The sequence below is a fragment of the Myripristis murdjan genome, chromosome 2 (assembly GCF_902150065.1).
Source record: "Myripristis murdjan chromosome 2, fMyrMur1.1, whole genome shotgun sequence".
Classification (NCBI taxonomy): Eukaryota; Metazoa; Chordata; class Actinopteri; order Holocentriformes; family Holocentridae; genus Myripristis; species Myripristis murdjan.
In genome coordinates, this window is record NC_043981.1 from 4,332,068 (window position 1) to 4,351,350 (window position 19,283).

General features: G+C 40.4%; 1 protein-coding gene across 1 annotated transcript; it reads left to right on the forward strand.

The window, feature by feature from the left end:
* Positions 1-377: 377 nt before the first annotated feature.
* enpp4 (ectonucleotide pyrophosphatase/phosphodiesterase 4) lies at positions 378-13,497 on the forward strand. The gene is made up of 8 exons (XM_030074542.1): positions 378-510; positions 4,417-4,662; positions 5,532-5,825; positions 6,012-6,116; positions 6,733-6,931; positions 7,559-7,732; positions 9,054-9,323; positions 10,308-13,497. Exons 2-8 carry the CDS (start codon positions 4,429-4,431, stop codon positions 10,406-10,408), a joined length of 1,377 nt encoding a protein of 458 aa, XP_029930402.1. The 5' UTR covers positions 378-510; positions 4,417-4,428; the 3' UTR covers positions 10,409-13,497.
* The last annotated feature ends 5,786 nt before the right edge of the window (positions 13,498-19,283 follow it).

Consider the following 19,283-nt stretch of genomic DNA (forward strand, 5'->3'; position numbering starts at 1 on the left):
GAGGCCCGCCTCCTGTCTCCGGACGCTGATTCGCTGAGGCACCTGTCAGTTTGTTTGACCAAAACAACGCCGTGGGAAAGCTGCGTGAAGCCGGCCGGAATGAGACCGGAAGCATGGAGGTTTCGCTACCAAAATTGAAGCATGGTTGTGGTCATATTTGAGAAAATGAGAAAAAGTATTCGGGTATTCACAGAAAAAAATACTGTACATTTAATAATATAAACTTAAATGATATACGAAGCGAAGCCAGCTGAAACATAGACACATAGTAATATGACGTTACATTACGGCGCGCACGTTATTTGGGGAAAACGACTTTTATTTTTTTAAATTTGACAGGAAGTTTTGTTTTCGCTTTTGGTTAATTGACAGTTTCGCCGCATGGGGGTTTATTTTGAGGAAGTTCATTGATGATGGTCCTGCAAAAATAGAGGGTGAAACTTATTGAACGTCTCTGTTTGGAGGACAAGAGCTGGCCGGCCCTACTCACACACAGGCTCACAGCCACAGGTAATGTTATTACGGATAGACAGCCACTGTCTCACATCCTGACAAGTGCTTTGTGGCCTTGGCAAGCTAACATTTGCCGCCAGTCACAGCCGGACGGTGCAAATATTGAAAATGAATTAACTTGTTGGACATGTAATGTGTTAATGTATTTTTGCCATGTTCCGCCTTGTAAATAACAGTTATAGCTGTTAATGATAGAGAAAGCTGTCATTGCATTTCTGTCCGCCTTTGTCCAAAATGTTTTACTTCCTGGTTGTGGTTATTGAATTAACTTTCCCACTCGCCGTTTGGGAATAATGCTAGTACTGGCAAATAGTTTGCATTTTCTCCTTATTATCGCCTTTTTCTTGTGTGTGTGTGTGTGTGTGTGTGTGTGTGTGTGTGTGTGTGTGTGTGTGTGTGTGTGAAAGAGAGAGAGAGGGAGAAAGTTGTCATTTTTGAATGCACTCAACTATGCGGAAATCAGAGACCAGTACTATCTTACTATTATTACTAAATTCGGAAAAATATATAAAAATAAGTAAAAACATTCATTCCTCTCCCCTCGATGTGATGAAACTTGCTTGGGGAAGAGGCAAGTCCCGGAAAGTTATTCTCTATAGATAACAGCAACATCTATAACCTGGGATCTGTCATAACATTGTATCACTTCAGGTCTTAATTTCCCTTTTTTTTTTTTTTTTTTTTTTTTAACTTTAATTCCCAAAGAAAGAAGTCAATTCCAATGCACGGTTTACACTTCACCTCTGCATTGATTTCTTTCAGGGAGTTAGTCGATGTTTTGGTCACAAGATCCTTTCTCAAGACACACCAGCTACCAAGTGACACAGGGCTTTAGTGCAATCCATAAGTGCATGTAACATGCCATGGATGTGTAGGAGGTGTGTCCGTGCTTGCAAACAAATGAGTCGTTCAAGACTCCCTCAATTGGAAAAAGAGAGAAGATAACACAACATCCACATCCTGTACATTCAGAAAAGTATTTTTGATGCTGCCAAAAGCATCGATTCCATATTAGGGGTGTATATGCAAGATATAGACCATGTCTACAGTATACATACCCCATGGAGACCAATAACTTTGATCCATGTACAACTGTACAAGAGGAAATATATAAACCAGAACATTTTTGGGACAAGAAGCCCACACAAAAAGGGGGAAAGGAAAACACAATTTATGGCCACAATTTACCTGTACTACGGTATATGTAACGACCTGCCGGCTTTGCAAATGTCCTGAAATGCTTTGGCAACATTGCTTCTCCTCTCCACTCAGGCCAGTAAGACTTCATGTGAACTGAATCAGCTTGAAGGGAGAGAGGCTGAATGGCTGACTTTCAGCCTCGCCAAAGCACAGCTGCGACACCAGTCAGCCTAAATTTCCTCAGATTAATTCCAATTTTCATGCTTCGTTTGCAATCACAGCTTGTGCTCGTCTTAATGAAGAGTTGCATACCTCGCTCCATTCTCAAAGTAAACAAGAAAACTTCATTTGATGGGAGTGACAGGGAGGGGAGGCCAGGGTGCAGCGGGACTTATTACATTACAAACTAAAAGCCCTGGACCGGACAGTGAGTGTGCACACTGTGTTTTCGTTGACTTACTGTAAGGCCAGATGGTTTTTGTGTGTGTGTGTGAAATTAGATCTTTGCGTCTCTGCACAGCAATGTACACCATGTCTGCTAGCCACTGAAATGCCACCGGGCTACTCTCATGTTAACACAGACAACACAGGGCTGAGATAAGAGCTATTTGGAATCGCTCCAACAACAAAACCCTCATATGAACTTGGCTGTGGAAACGAAAAGCTTTGCTAAGACGCTGTTACATGGCAGCAAGGCTCTGTAACACCTTTAAGTATTTATCAGAATATTTCTCATCTTGTTGGATTCGGTTAAGAGTTGGCAAGCTATACAAGACAAATATGTTCCGCATGGAAAGACCATGTTGCCAGACTCGATCAGTTATTATTAATTAGATAAGTAAGAATTACTGGAATGAGTGCAAGGCTCCATTTGAAAAATCTAGCAGGTTGACATTGCTTTGCATATTGGTCTAAATATGTATATGAGAGAACATATATAAGACTTTTTAATGAATAACGAGACTTTGGGTACATTTTTCATAGGTTTAATCAACCAAGAGGTACTTTATAAATGAATACCATAACATTTTTGGTAAATTGGCCTTTTTCCGACTTCCCCAGATTGAGACAAGGTGTTCGATACCATTTTCACCTCTGTACATCCAGTGGTTTGGTTCCTATGGGTAGTATTTTGTGTTAGCTTAGCATAAAGACTTGAAGTCAATAGGAGTCATTAGCCTAGCTCCATCAAAGTGAAAAAATAAACCTTACAGCAAGTCCAAAGCTATCTTATTTACACAAAACATTTCAAATACATGATATGCAGTGTAAATAAGACAGTTGCGGTGTTGCTGTGAGGTTTATTTTTCCATGTTGACGGAGCCGGGCTAATGACTCCCATAGACGTCAAGTCATTAAGCTAAGCTAACATGAAATGCTCCCCACAGGAACTGAACCACTGGACGTACAGAGGTGAAAATGGTATTGAACATCATGTCTCAGTTTGAGTAAGTATTTGTATTAGTTTACACTGCTTGCTATAACCTGCCTTGCTGTATGAGTGGGGCCCGGGGGTTAGCTGGTGAACCACCTTTAAAAACTGAAATTTTGTTGAAATTAAGAGCTGCTTGGTGTATCTCTTTTATGCCGCTTTTTCCATTGGCTCCCACTGATAAGACAATAACGTTCCACACTGTGTGGTTTGTAGATAAATACGAGAGACTTTTTAATACAGCCTGGTGAGACATTGTGTATGAGCATGCAACACATTGGTCTTAAACCTTGCCAGCTTTTTAACATAACAAATGCAATATATGTTCTAAGGGGTTTTGTTGCTGTAATACTTTCATAACCCGCCTCAGTTTCTGCCGAACTGAAAGCTGTGGCTGACAGATAATTTGATGCGTTGTGGAAGCGGCTCTCAGTTTATCTGTCTATGAGACTCCTTTAACAATGTGAAAGTGAATCTATACTCCACACAGCTTGGGTAAGCCATTTCTCGGAAGATCTATTTTCATCAGGAATAGTTTTATTTCCTCTTTGATTTTAGTCTTTTTGAGCACATCATCATTTTAATTTCTGATGGGATATTAGGTTTCTGTTACCAGATAATTTATTAATTTATTAAGCTTTGTCTTGCTTTATGCATTTCTGATCTCATCACAGTTAAGCATTGTAAATTTAAGACCATAATGTTTTCCGTCCCACCTTAATATTGGCAGTGTGTTCTTTGAAGTGAGTTGAAAAGAAAACATTTGAGCATAAAAACATTAATAAATGCAGTCTTTAGGTTAATCAATTACCTCATTAGCAGAATTGCTGATGTTTACTATGACAGGCGTTTTTAACTTTTTCATGTTTTGGACCCCCAAGTTGACTCTCACTAAGCCCTTATGGTACTACGATTATGGTTATGGTATTGTCTAGGTGTCATACTTGCCAAATAAATTCAAAATGGTGAGATTCAAACATAATGTCACTCATACATGTCTAGTGAATTAATCCTTCAAAACATGAGTCAATTCACAGGATAGAAAAAAAAATGACCAAAATTACCTGAAAATTAAACTATATTTTTAACGGTTAAATTGATTTATCTAACGGTCAGATGCAGATTTATTGTGCTTAATTGCTTGTGAAAAGCTTCTGGATGCAGCCAAATTGTTGCTTGTTTTGCTGAGGACTCCCTGGAAGGCCGTCAAGGTCCCCTGGGGGTCCCCGGCTGCCAGTTTGAAAACCCCGTGTTACAATATTGATTATAGTTGGACATTAGGCTGCTCAAGTGACTCTTGTTAAGTGAGCAATATCCTCTGTGTCTCTCAGATCTTTTTCAGGATGTTACTCAAAATACTGCTGGGCTTCCTTTGTGGTCTCAGCTCATTGGCTGAAGCGAGGGACACGAGCCAGCGGCCTCCACCACTGCTTATCGTGTCATTCGATGGCTTCCGCGCCGACTATCTGCAGAAGTTTCCCATGCCGAACCTGAAGCTCCTCTACAGCCAGGGGGTCCTGGTGGAGCACCTCAACAACGTCTTCATCACCAAGACTTTTCCTAACCACTACAGCCTGGTAACTCTGCACTGTGGCTTTGTCTGGAGGAGTGACTGTCAGAGCGAGTGTTTTTGTGCTCAGCTGTTCTTGAGCTGTCATAATGATAATGACCCTGATGATGGCCAAAGAGGACACTGACCCCAAGGGGGGGTCCCAAGAAATCCCATTGGTGGAAAGTTTTGAAAATCACCTCTATATGACCACATGACTTACCAAAAAACACTGTTTTTAACACACAGGTGAAAGGGGTTCAAAATTTTACTTTCAGATATCACTATAAAAATTCACAAGTTGATTACACACACAAAGACAAGAAAATAAGTCAATTACAAGTTCTTTGAATTATTCTGTTTCTGAAGGACACTATATATATATATATATATATATATATATATATATATATATATATATAGTATTAAAAGGTCACTATATATATATATAGTAACCTTTTAATTCACTGTTATATAGTAACATCTTAATTCAAGGTTACTAAATATACAGTAACCTTTTAATTCATTGTTTAAAAATCTGGTCTGGCATTTATTCCAATTAGCGCATATCAAATCAGACTTTTTTTTCGCTTTTTTTCACTCAGGACATACTGAGAATACAAAATCAGTTGAGTTTGCTTCTCTTGCAATTTGTCCTAGGTTTTTTCATAAAATGACTGGACTGTTAGGGAATGATGCCTTTTTACTTTGATATCCAGTATCCTGTGTCCACAAAATGAAGCTCATTTGGCCCACCACAGGGCCACCAACAGGCCGGGAAGTCCCCAAGCTTCAAGCAGCAGCATCTCAAATCTCATACCAAACAAAAAGCAACAATAAAAAAGTTGTCACAAATGTGATTCTTATTTTTTATTGTATGTGTTATTTACCGTCCAGGTGACGGGGCTGTACGCCGAGTCTCACGGCATTCTGGCCAGCGCCATGTACGACCCGGCCAGCCACAAGCCCTTCAGGGCGGGCCGCGACAAAGACCCAACTTGGTGGAACCTGGCAGAGCCCCTCTGGAATACGGCACAAGACTCAGGCTACAAGACGGCGGCGGTGATGTGGCCTGGCTCGGATGTGACCATCAGGAACCGCACTGCAACACACTTCTTTCGCTACAACTCTTCCATGACGTTCCAGGAGCGGCTGGGGAATGTGGTGAACTGGATGCAGGGGAATAGGACGGTAGGAAGTGGCTATCATGGATCTTACTTTACTCTATAATCTAGCCTGTTATAGTCACAGACATATATGCAAATGAACTTGAAAAAAGGCTGATTTAATAGGCTTTTATTTCAGGTTTCAAGGCAATCATTTGTAGAAAAAATTCTAAACTCTCTCTGTCTAATTGCTCTCTGTCTCTTTCTCCAGAATGAAACAGTGATGTTTGCTGCACTCTACTGGGAGGAGCCGGACCGGTCGGGTCACATATTTGGTCCCGACAACATGACCGCCATGGGCAAGGTTCTGAAAGAGGTACACAGTATGCAGGTCACTTGGTAAAACCTCACTGTATCTTGGCCAAAAAAAAAATGTCCCAAAGAGATGCCAATAGAAGTTGCTGAAAACCAGTTCTGCAATAAATTAAACCTCATCTTTCATAGACCGCATGTAATTATGAGCCTGTGACACATCTGGATTTGAAAAACAGAACAAGTGGAGAGAGTTTTTGTTTGTAAGCCCGTGCTGTTTTTTTTTTTTTTTTTTTTTTTTTTTTTTTGTTCTCCTTCTGACATTAAATTAAATTTACACCATGCCCCAAATGCAGCTGGCGTTTGCAACCACCATTCTCATTACAGACTGTAATATAGATAAGTGCATTAAAAACCTCACAGTTTCTAGTAGAAAACAAAACATAGTTATACACACATTCTCATGCAAATATGCACATTCACAGACTCCAGTGGAACTTGAGAAACAAGCTTAGCTTGTTAGAGTTATTTATGCTATTCTTGCTTTGTGGGAATTTATTAGCAGGGATGAAACAATCTATTACATAACCCGTGAGAATATTTGTACATATGTGATTGCATTGTGCCTGTTTGTGTGTTTCTCTGCAGCTTCATGTGTGTGTTCTTGTGCATGCCATCAGGTGGACGACAACATCGGCCTGCTTGTGTCGGAGCTGAGGCGGGCCAATCTTTGGGGTCGCGTTAACTTGCTGGTAACCAGCGACCACGGCATGGCGCAGTGCTCAGCCGAGCGCCTCATACGACTGGACGACTGCCTCAACTCCAGCAGCTACACGCTGGTGGACCTGACGCCTGTCACAGCGCTCATCCCAAAGCAAGGTAGCCAGCTTCGTCAGACATGAGATATGCCAAAGTCAGAGAAACATGCTTTGTTTTAAAGATCTCAGGTTTTCCTGTTCATTTCTACTATGAGATTATGGTTTCCTGGACAGTGACAGTAGAGATAAGGAGGAAAGACGGGACAAAGGGAGGGGGGATGGAAATATGTGCTGCCTGCTTTAACAGGTGAGCCACTGGGCTGCTCCACATAGCATTAGATTTAATCAGGAAGGCTCATTGGGCACGTCCAGATACCCACTTTATGACTTTTTAGGCACAAAATCTTAAAAAGCTTACAGTGAAAGCACAAAAGCTTAAAATATTCTGTGGTTTTCTTATCATCGAAGACATTGTGGCCGACTGCATTGCAATCCATGTTGTGTACATGAGATGAGGAGCTGATAAAGATCCAGTAGATGGTGATGTTGGCTCATAAATCAAAATGAAAAGAGTTGAGCATCAAGCCTGTGGTTCCTCCTGCTATGTGTTACATAGTGAAGCTAGAGGAAGAGATGAAACCAAAGCAGACATGAACTTGGTGTAGTGCAGCCAAGCCATCTCCTCAGTCCATGTGTAATGTGTTTTCAAATTGAAGTCGGTGTGTCTGTGTGTGTGTGTGTGTTGTAGACCCAGAGGCCACCTTCTCCCTGCTGAACAAATGCCATCAGCACATGACAGCCTACCTGAAGAAGAACATCCCTGAGAGGCTGCACTACCGGAACAACAGGCTCACCCAGCCAATCATATTGATGGCTGACGAGGGCTGGACCATCGTGCAGAGCGGGAACAAGCTGCCCAGACGTATGTCCATTCATCGCACAAATTGCTCTTTGCAGTTGTTTGACTTTTGAGAGAAATTTGCTTAACAACAAAATGCTTCCTTTAACCTTTTCTTTCAGCCGTCACAGACTAGTTTTTGTTTTATTTGTTTTTTTATTTGTTTTCACTTAGGTTTGAGGGGAAAAAAAGACAGGATACAGGTTTTTGAGGGTCAGCACCAATATCTTTAAAATGAGGAATCACTGGATAACTCACAATACAAAACTATCACAATATTTTACCCATGATAAAGATGCTATTATGATCTGTGCAAATGAAGTTGAAAACTCAAATGTCAATATGTGGCACAAGTGTACTAATAATTATCACAAATATCTATTGCATGATCAATTAATTGTTCCACCCCTATTATACATGATATTTTGTACCTCTTTAAATTTGTATACAAAATACAACCATTCAATATTTTCCCCAGAGTTTTATTCATGTCAGGGAGCAAAAACATCTCAAACAGATTTTAGACCATCATGTGATGATAAATGTTTCCACTGGAACAAGAGGACAGAAATTCTTTTAGCGCTAGCGGCTTTTTTAAGGCAAGGTGAGCCACTCCACCTATCAGGGGGAGGTGAAAATTAGTGAACAATTCTATGAATATGTTAAACGTAGAAAAAAAAATGATCTTGAGGTTTTACCGACTAGTCAGAGAGGAATCTCCACTGCAGTGGATGACGCTCCTGGCTGATATTTGATATTTAAGAAAAGGCCAGTATCAGCAAACCAGTGTGTTGCTCTAATCCAATTTAAGATTAGCCTGAGGTTGGTTAGGAACTGGGTTAGAGTAAAGCAACACATCCACTGACTAAGCAGTAGGCCGGAAGAAAATCAGGTCATGGTATGGATTCACATCATATCTGATTGTTTAAAAAACTGTCTTGCTTCCACTAACAAAGAGGAAACACACACATACACAAATTGTCAGTGATTTCAGTTTAAGCTCATAAAATACATTAAAATGACGTAAATAAATATAGACAGTGATCGATTTCTTTGTGGTGCATTCAGATTAATACAGAACTAAATCATATCTGCTTTATTAAACATACTTGATCTTCATGTTGTCCTTTTTCTTATTCCATCCCTTTTTCACAGTTTTCAGAAATAGGGTGCTAGTGCCAGCTTTGTGTCTTTATTTTGTTCTTAAATAATCTTAAAATAAATTCCAGGTAACACTAATAACATCTTAAAGTGTAGAATTTCCAGCATGCGAATATTTGCACATTGTTATATACAGAGATACACTTACAGTGCCACCCCTCCACCCACTCTCACCCTCCCTCAGTGGGCGATCATGGCTACGACAACTCCCTACCCAGCATGCACCCGTTACTGGCGGCAGCGGGGCCCAGCTTCCGTCAGGGTTACCGCACCAGGGAGTTACAGAGCGTGGACATCTACCCGCTGATGTGCCACCTGCTCTCCGTGACCCCCCGGCCCAACAACGGCTCCCTGGCCCACTCTCGGTGCTTGCTGGCCGGGGAGACGTGCATGGAGCCCGCCCTGGTGGCCGGCCTGGTGGTGATCGTCTTGGTGGTGCTCACCGTAATCACCGGTGAGTCACTTGTTTCTGTAGCGGTTATGTGTAAGTACTTCACGCAAGTGGTGGATTCACTGGCAGGGAAACACAATGAAAATGAGCCAACAAACATGAAAGTAAAGTATTAAAAAAAATTCATAGGCATCTTTTATTGGCTTTTATTGGTGTTTAGTCAGCTTTATTTATTTATTTTTTTTATTTTGGTCCGAAATTGAATTCCAGACACAGATAGCATTGAAAATGTCTTAAAACCCTTGTTTGGCTTTCTAAAATCCACAGAAATTCTGTAAAGGATCATTTTGCAAGTGAGTCTCTAATTTTTTAGAAAGTATAGGTTGATCAGTCTAGGAGTCTTGATGGGAAATACCCGATCAATGGAGTTTTTTTGTACAGTTTACATTATTATGACTCATGAAAAAGTTTGTTTCAAAAGGAGACATCTATATTCACAATGAAATTACCGTACCCTCTGAATATTGCTTTATTGTTTGACTGACAAATGACAGCAACTTGACATGCTGGCGCCCCTGTAATTTTCTCAAAATAGCTGCAGTGTTTGGTGTTTGAGAAGTCGACTCTTGATATCTCACTTTTCTTACCTATCCCTTCTTCATTTCACCCATTAAAGCTCAGGAAGGGAAGCGATAGGTATTTTGCATCACACCCTCGGTGTGTAAAGCTGATTTCTGAAAATTATGAGGGCAATATGTTCCCTACACGGGCTTTACTTCCATTTGAGTCGTGAAAGAATGGAGAAAGCTGAAGTGAGGATTTTTAAACTAAGAGACAATTATAACTACTAAGACTGGTGCAGTGCAAGTCTCAGTTCCTGTATATTGTGAATAGGCACTTGTACCTGTCTGCGTACCTCTCAAGTCTCACTTCACTTCTCAGTCACGCATGACTGTTGTAACATTTGTTGCTCTCAGTCTCTAAAATGTCGGTGTGAACAGAAATTCTCCAGTTGATCAGACTAACCGGGACATCACTGCCCTTCAGTTCTGTTTAGGCTGCTGAGGTCCCGGCGCCCGGCGGGCCCGCGGCCCTTCAGGAGGCTGCAGCTGGACGACGACGACGACGACGAACCCCTTTTGGAGTAAACCAATCAGAGGCAGCCGTCATGTGCCAGTATCCAATCACATCCTCCCTATTTTGGTTTGTTCATTTTTTTGTACTGTACGTCACTGGAATAATGATCAGGCCGGTCACCCTTTCAGACTTTTGTATGTGAAGAGTCATCGTCAGTGATGATGATGATGATGATGGCGTTACTGAATGCTTTAACAGATACTTGAGATGTTGCACTTTAATCAGCTGATCATCCCTCTAAAACCTTTTGGTGTGTGTGTGAGAGTGTGTGTTTGTGTGCACGTTGCTCCATAAGCCATGTGGAACTGCGGCTCACAAAGCAAAAACAGCCACAGGCGTTTCTGAATATTACATTTGTCATTAATTCTGAAAACTGTTACTGGTTGTGAAATTCCCTTTCAAGAGGGATGACTTGAGCGTGCGACGAGAAACCACAAATGTTTTTGTTTTGTGGAGAGGAATATGTTTTGAGTAATCATTGAACATTGAATGTTCAAACCACTCATTTAAGACCTGAAGGTCCTTTGGGAATTGGATTATGAAAAGAAGTTTCTGTTGTGTGTTATTTAAACTGTATTTGTTGTCCTACTGATTTGACTTTTGCGTCAGCTCGGTGGGTTGATGAGTCATTCAGTTTTAGAATTTTATTGCACCTCATTGAGATTCTGTTTATTCTCCAGATTTCTTTGTGTGTTTCTGCTCTTGTTTATTTCTTGCACTGATATTTCACTTTGGTATGACGTTTTTGTCTCTCAGCTAAATGTCTGTGTAGAGGCACCTGGTGTGAGCTCACTGGCATCGGCAGCCTCATATTTAACTTTCTAATGTTTGAATTCACTTGATTTTATGTCTGAGCCTTCTTTGTAAATAATTGCAAACATAAGAATTGTTAAATGTAAATTCCGTTGACCCATTTTTACTAATTCAGCCTAATTCACATACTTCACATACTACAAAGCTGCTGATATTGGAACACTGAGAGCCATAAATGTCATAGCAAGGTGAAATAATGGTTTGATGAATGTTACTTCTACTTAAAATTGATCTGTACGTGTGAGTGGGTGGGCCATTTATCCAATCAATGCTTCTGTGTGTCATTTATACCAAAGATAATCGTTTATGTACGCCCACATGATTTGCAGAAACAGTCTGTTGCGGTGTCAGATGTGGGTAAATCATTCTAAATGGACCAAACATTCAAAATCACCGGTGTGGTCCTTTTAAAGATCCATGAACTGTTACACCACAAAATAAACATGAAAGGACTTCAAAACCAATGAAATGAAACAGCCTTTGCAACAGCAATACACCGTCACGATTAATAATAACAGCATGACAATAAAATTTTTAGCTGTTTGGGAAAAGGGTGAGGAGGAGAGGCGATGCTGTATCAGCCATGTTTGTTACAATTCATTTTTATTTCTTTTTTAGACGAGGTGGATTGTGACCCGCCATATGAGAACCACTGTTTTAATCTCCAGGCCATCTGGCCACTGTTACTGTTGGTGGGAGCAGGTAGAGGTTGAGTGCCTTGCCCAGGGGCACATTGATGGTGCATTCTCCCAGCTGCTCTGTGTGCTTGAGTGGGCCACCTCCTGCTCATAAGGCTGCTTGTTTTACGTTGTGCTATCACAGACATTCTGTCTCTTCTTGCCTGTATTTAGGAGTGTATATGTGTGATGACCAAAAACAAATGAGGCCACGGTGGAGACGACCGGGAGCTTCTATCTCCCACCAGCGGCTTGTCGTCTTTCTCAAAACGCAGAACCACATTTCATGTAAACCCTGTTTCCCAGCGGCCTTTCACTTAAGTAAGGAGGCATAGTGCATTCATATTTCTGATTCAACAAGATAATTCTCTTTTCACTGGAAAAAATTCTGGATTTCTCTCTAATTTCTTTTTTTCTCTTGAAGTAACATCAATCAATGAGAGAAATACTGAGTATTCTGTCACAGCTATTCCATTAATTAAAAAAAATTCAAAAATTCAAAAAGAATTTTTCTCAGAATTCTGATCGTTATTTCATCAATTCAGAAATGCAAGGCAGATTTTTTTTCCAATAAAGTTTTCTCAGACATAATTTATGTTATTAACTCAGAAAACTAGGGCAGATTGTTTTCTCAGGTGAATGCATTACGCCTCCGTACTTCAGCTCTGTTTGTGCTGGAAAACAACCTTTTTTTGTGCCGTAAAGCAATCCTGCTGAATTTGACTTAAAAGCCGATCGAAGCTGCTGGTCTTCCCTGTGATTGCTCCATTTGTTTGTGGTGATGTCTTCTAATTAATATGCAGAGTGTTTGCAGTTTAACTCCTTTGCACTATGCTGTTGCCGTCACCTCCAGAAACACGGAGGAAAGCGACCCGTCCCTATTTTTAGGCCAGAGACTAGAGATGTGTTTGAGGCGCTCAGTGGATGGATATTCATTTTGAGGTTTCGTGTGTGTTAACATGTTGTATCATCATCGTTTTCCTCTGCGCGCGGTACTGTTTGCAGCCCTTGGCAGCGACTCCGGTGGAAAAACTCCCTTTGGTTCTATGCAAATCCTGCCGGGCCTGCGAGTTACCGAGCAAATTCTGTGGATTAATGAGATTTTTCAGAATGAATAAAATGGAATGAAAATGAGAATCATGCACTGCTGCGTTGTTATTCAAAGGAATGTAAGCACCCCAGCAGTGACAGGGTAATTAAACATTATTAAAGCACACAACGGCAAGGAGGGAGCGACACACATTTGGAAAAAAAATTAATTTATATTCCTTTATATTTTTCTTCTTCATTGCAGTCACAACATTACAATGTAATAAAATGGTAAATATATAAAATCCAACTCAGTACTGACGCATATACATTTCTTTTTCTGGTTGAAAATCAAATGAACTGTACATGTTCTCATTTATATCTGTTTTACATCATTAAAATCTGTCATAATTTTTTATGTAGTCATCTGTATTATTGTAAATCTCTGTCTCTTCACAGATAAATAGACTTTATTTCCAGGAGGTATTGTAACAAAAATAACATTTCCTAATGCTGGCCGTGTAGAGCCATTGAAAATATCATTCAGCTTTTTCCCCCAAAATGCTTAACACTATTATAGACACAGAATACACAGACAGACTGCAGATACAGAACATGTCATGTCACCCTTCCCCTATTTCCCTGCGTATTATTTGAATGTTGTGGCTGGTCCCAAACATTCGCCGCTGTCCCACAGGAAGACAGCCCCCCATGTGAACCAGGAAAGACCCCAAAGACCAGAAGGTTTCCGAAACGGTGTCTTATGAACCGATGCGAGAATGAACACAGTCGATGACGGCGGCCATCGCTTCTACAGTGAAATCATGACAAAGCCAGACAACCTCTGCTCTCGTTAGACAGGATGGAAACGACGATAAAGGCCGACTGGCTTCACGTCTGTTTGCCCTTTTTTGGATGCTCTCTGCCCTAAGGTTGAGTGTGTGAAGGCTAGTTATGTGTCTTACTGTTTGCTGGCGTGTAGCTGCACACGGCAAACACCGCAAGGCCATCTCATCGAGGCATCTGATGCAGAATTAATTCTTAAAACTGCTATTGTTACTTAAAACAAGTGGAAAGCAGCGCATGACGGAACTTTTACAGTATTAGGGCCATTGTAAGGAGAAAAAAAAAATATGGAGGCGGGAGAGGTCAGAAGGGGGGATAATATTCCGAGAAAAAACTCATAATTTCCAAAATTAAAGTCGTACATTTGCAAGAAAAAAGTCACAAATTTATAAGAAAAAAAAAAAAAAAAACTCGGAAAAAGTTTTTTTTTTTTTTTTTTTTTTTTTTTTTTTTTACTTTTTGGCCAAGGAACCACATGGTTGGATCCACCACACATTGCAATTGGATTTAGTAACAAGGAATTTTTAAAAAAAAAAAAAATCATAAAAAAATCAACTGGCCTGAAACGTCACAGCAATGTCTCTTCAAAGTCCCGATGCTGATGATAATATTGTGATTCTGGACTAAAATCACCAGGATTTCCTTCTTACTAAATCCCAGAGTAGAAGAAAAACTACTTTTCCAAGGTGTTTTCTTGTAAATTTTTTTTCTCTCATAAATTTGTGAGTTTTTTTTTCTCTCAAATTTACAACTTTAATCTCAGAATTAAGAGTCTCAGAGTTTTTTTCTCGCAAATTCATGACGTCATAATCTCACAAACTCTGAGTTTTTTTTTTCTCTCTCTCTCTCTACAATGGCCCTAACACACCGCCATAGAATTTTTCATTTGTTTTGAGGAAAAATACGAACATGAGTATATAAGTTTGAGGCCAAATGACACGTAACAAGTATAATTTTTGCACAAACTATTTCCGATTTGGCTTCAGTGGAATTTTACACTGAGAAATGTGAAATAAAAGCGAAGCCCACTGGTAGATTTGTATCAAACACAGAAAAACAAAAAAAGATGCCAGTGCTGTGATTTCTTGTTGAGATGACCTTCCTGTGCCGAGTGCCACAGAACAATCCTCAGTGCCCACTGGGAATGTGCGAGAAAAGTTGACTGGGGTTTGATTCACTGAACCCACATTTGTCCACACCTTCATTTTTTTTTTTTTTGTTTTAAGAGAAAGCTTTAGATTTCCCTGTCTGGCAAATTATCTCAAAAACGTCTTCCTCCCAAGATCTAATATCGCTTATAATCAGGACGACACGATGGGCACAGACTCATAACAAAAACACAGTAGTTTCCAGTCAAGCCGTATTTTTTTTCTTTTTTTTTCTCTGAGTGTGTGTTTTGTGTTTTTTTTTTCTCCCGTCTTACATTCTGGACATTTATAAAGAACATTTACTATCAGTACACTGGAAAGAGCCATCTAAGAAAACCCATCGAACATAGATCCAACAGAGGAAGATTACCAGAAAAAGGTATTTACAATCAAAATGCCAACCACAACAAAGTAAACAAAAAAGGTACTTTTGCACATCGAATCTCTACAGCTACAGCTTTTTTTTTCCTGTTTGTTTTTTTTTTTGTTGTTTTTTTTTTCTCCAAGCTGAACAACATGAGACGGCAAAAAACATGGTAGAAAAGCATGACCCTTACAAAATAAAAGTACTTTGAGCCCATGGTACATCTTTTAGATACATCCACATAAGGTTTCAGTTTGACCCTGCCCTGTGCTTATAGAGGCCAGACCCGAGTCAAATGACGGAGAAATCCTTTCCACTCCATTTCAATGATTGAGCGGCACCGGCTGAAAAAAAAAAAAGAAAGTACCCGAACCCTGCCCGGCTGAAGGCCAACACCTCCTGCTTTTGATTGGGGAAGAGGATCCCGAGCGTAATTGGACTCGGATCTGGCAGAAACTGGTCTGAGATCAGAAAGAGCTTATAGCGTCTGGCCTTGAGTTCTACAAAAACGACGGTGAGAAACGATACGTTCACAGCTCTGGACCCAAGCGAGGAAAACTTTGGCTGAAAAAAAGCATATGAAGCTTTACTGACACATATGGCAGCTTAGGCTCTCTCTCTCTCTCGCTTTCACACACACACACACACACACACTCACACACACACAAACACGCACACACACAGCTTAACCACAGGCCTCATATGCTTTGCAGACCCTGATAGTGGAGGTTTATGCATTTATCTAAAGGAAAAATAACTTCTTAATTAAGTTAAACAATCAGAAGGACATTCCTCAGTCGGGAGGACTTGCATCCATCCCAGTTATCTCCCAAGTAAAGGTACATTACAACGTTTTATTCCCTCCCGACCAGCTTAAAACCCATCAACTGATACAGTGGAAAGGGCGGTAGAGCAAATGTTCAAAGAAAAGCATATAAAATTAAAAAAATCATTCAACAAATACAAAAAAAATCTAAGAAACCAAAGTTATAAAGCACAGACAAAAGGTTTAAAAAAGTTATGGTACCAATTTGGTCATTGGTTTGCATCCTTCACCTTGCATTGTGACTTTGTGGGTTTAATTCACACGTGCCTGAACACGTGTTCCCTTACCTTTTCATAGGAAAAAAAACTAAAATAAAAAACAAAACAAAACAAAGCACTAACTGAGAACAGTGATGTGGTATTTGCAAACGATTACACAAGCCCAGAAGTGACCTAGTGTCTGTGTCCTTGCATAGCTGTGGATATGTAGCCATACATCAGCAGTGAATTAACACTGAGCTGTGGTTTCCTACAGTGTGGGCATGGCTAAGACTCTGCTTCTCCCTGGAGACGGAAGAAACGGCGAGGTTCATTTGTAGCGATGCAGAATCGACTGTAACCCCCATGGAAAGGAAATGCAATGGGAGATATGGAGGACTAATAGGGCCATAATTTCCAAAAATATACATACACTTACTCTCCTTTAAGAAAAAAGTCAAAACTTCAAGGGTACAGTCAGGATTTTAAGAATAGAGTGTTTAAAGTGAAATTTTTGAGATTAACGTCAAAGTTTGAAGATTTTCAGTCAAAGGCGTTTTCGAAAGTAAATTTCAAATTGAATGTTTAAGGTGACAGAGTAGCAATATGGCTTCTAGTGAGGTGTTGTTGAGGTGAGGTTGTTGGAGCTGAGCAAATTACGGCACAGTTTTTCCAAAGTTGGTGTTCTCGTTGAGTAAGAATCTTACTCTTTAGAGCGAAATAACTTCATTTACAAAAACTTGACTTTAATCTCAACATTTTTGACTTTACTCTCAAAATTTCAACTTTAATCCCCAAATTTTGATTTTAACCCCCATTTCCTGTTTTGTTAGTTGGTGTTAGTGTCCTTGTTCTCATTCTGTGTTCAGTCTTTCTCTTTAGAGCTAAGTAATAATGTAACTGTTGGCTTTATTCTAAAAAAAAATGACTTTAATCTAAAAAATGGACTTTATTCTCAAACTGTTGAAGTTTAAAGTTAGTTTGGGTTTATTCTCAAAATTTAGAGTCATGATTTTGTCTTCAATGTCAAAAATGTGACTTTATTATCAAACTGTTCTGCATTATTCTCAGTTGTGTTGCATTTATTCTCAAATTTTCTTCTTTATTCTCAAAATTCCTACTTTGATTTCTACATTTTCCCTTTGTTCTTAAAGAGCATTGCATTGTTTTATGGGCCTATTAGTCTTCCACAGAAAACCAAATAGAGTAAATTCCAGGAAAAAAAGTGACCATGCATTTACCTGCAGCTGGACCAGTTGTGTCAGCTGGTCATCATTACAAAATGTGAAATCATACATGAGGATATACAGTCAGGTCTGAAGGGCCACGCGTGAACGCTCAGAATACTTCCGTAATTTGAGTGAAATGTATTTTTTGGTTCTCTGTTTGGCTGGAGCTCTGGGTGGGGGGGGGGGCTCGGGTTCAAAGAACGGGTCGGGGGGTTGAAAGGTCAGAGGTCACGGCTAGAGAAAGCTAGTGGGACAGCTGCTGTGCTGAGCTCAGCGCATACAGCGAATGTCTCGCTTTTACAACTCAAGATTGACAGAAGGACATCAGAGGCTGTGACTCTTCAAATCTCCCAACTTTAACATTTGCTTGCAGAGCTCTGCAATCAGTATATATATATGTACTATATATACTATATGTTGTTTTGTTTTTGTTTTTTTCCCCGAGGAGCACATGTGCCCTCAAATCTAAAACATTCAGGAGCACAGGAAAGAAATTCAGAAGCGGATGAAAATACCTGACTTTGAATCTCGTGTTTGTTTGTTGTTGATTTTTTTTTCTTCTGTTTTCTGCGTTAATATGCTGTTTTTCAAGGGCTTCCTTCACTTCAGTTTCTTACTCTGATACAGTGAACCCATGCTCGGCGCACAGTGCATATCCAGATCCCTGCAGAGATCGAGAGAGCTGAACGCACTCCGCCGGCATACAAAGCACCTCCGCCATACGGGGAGTGCACAAACCATTAGCACCACCTAGGAGTTGGATTATCATTTTGTGCAGTCCAGGTCTCGGTAATCCTGCTTTATCTCCACCTCCCCTTCATATCAAGTGGATAAGGCATCGGAGCTGTCACTCGGAAACAGAAGGTGTTGATTTTGTGTCTTGAAATCAGAAAACCCATATTGAATGAACTGCACCAGCCTCTCAATCGGACCTACTAACTGTGAAAGTCTCAGGTTGACACACATATTTGGCTAAATACTTCATATCTTTGTAACCACAACTATACACAACCAGCGGACACCCAGCTTTACTCAGTAGCACCATATGAATATTGTTCCCAAATTATAAAGGGGTAAGGGAGTATTGGATTGGTGTGTGTGTGTGTGTGTGTGTGTGTGTGTGTGAGAGAGAGAGAGAGGTGGTGAGGTAGGGATACATCCCATGTTGTTACACTATATTTTACTGTGTGTTTGGATGTGCATGTTAGTTACATGTGTACACTAAGCATACTTCCCTGCTGCAGAAGAGAACTATATGTGTGTGTGTATGTGTGTGTGTGTGTGTGTGTGTGTGTGTGTGTGTGTTGTGAGCGTGTACACTAAGCACATCTCCCTGCTCTGGAGACTTGCATAGCTTCTGCAGGACAGGAAGAGCAGTTGTCCGTTTGGGACGGAGCCTTTGGCACAGCCTTGGCCGATGACTGAAGGCAGTACTCAAGTTGCACCATAGATTTCAAAGAGACAACCTGCCCTTATTGCACCATAAGTACATGTGTGTTTCATGTTTGCACCATATGAAGTGGGTTTAGCAGCCAATTGACTCTGTAGCTTGAGCGTTTTGCACCATATGAACATCAGTGTTGCCGTACGGTTGCCATGTTTGCACCTAACTGGATCTACGTGCCGGTTTTGCAGCGGATGAGCTGATTTGTCTTCTTATGTTGACTAGCACCACGGAAAAGTAATGTAAGCTCGCTCCCCGTTTGCGCCACAAGCCCGAACTTTTAAAGCTGCGTTCGTCAAAAATGCCGAGGGCT

What these genes read in the sequence shown, in the direction of transcription:
- enpp4 (XM_030074542.1), top strand. Translation starts at nt 4,429, where the DNA reads ATGTTACTCAAAATACTGCTGGGCTTCCTTTGTGGTCTCAGCTCATTG. An exon ending in GGATGCAGGGGAATAGGACG is followed by an intron (nt 5,826 to 6,011) that starts GTAGGAAGTGGC and finishes CTCTTTCTCCAG; the next exon opens with AATGAAACAGTGATGTTTGC. An exon ending in GGTGCTCACCGTAATCACCG is followed by an intron (nt 9,324 to 10,307) that starts GTGAGTCACTTG and finishes ACTGCCCTTCAG; the next exon opens with TTCTGTTTAGGCTGCTGAGG.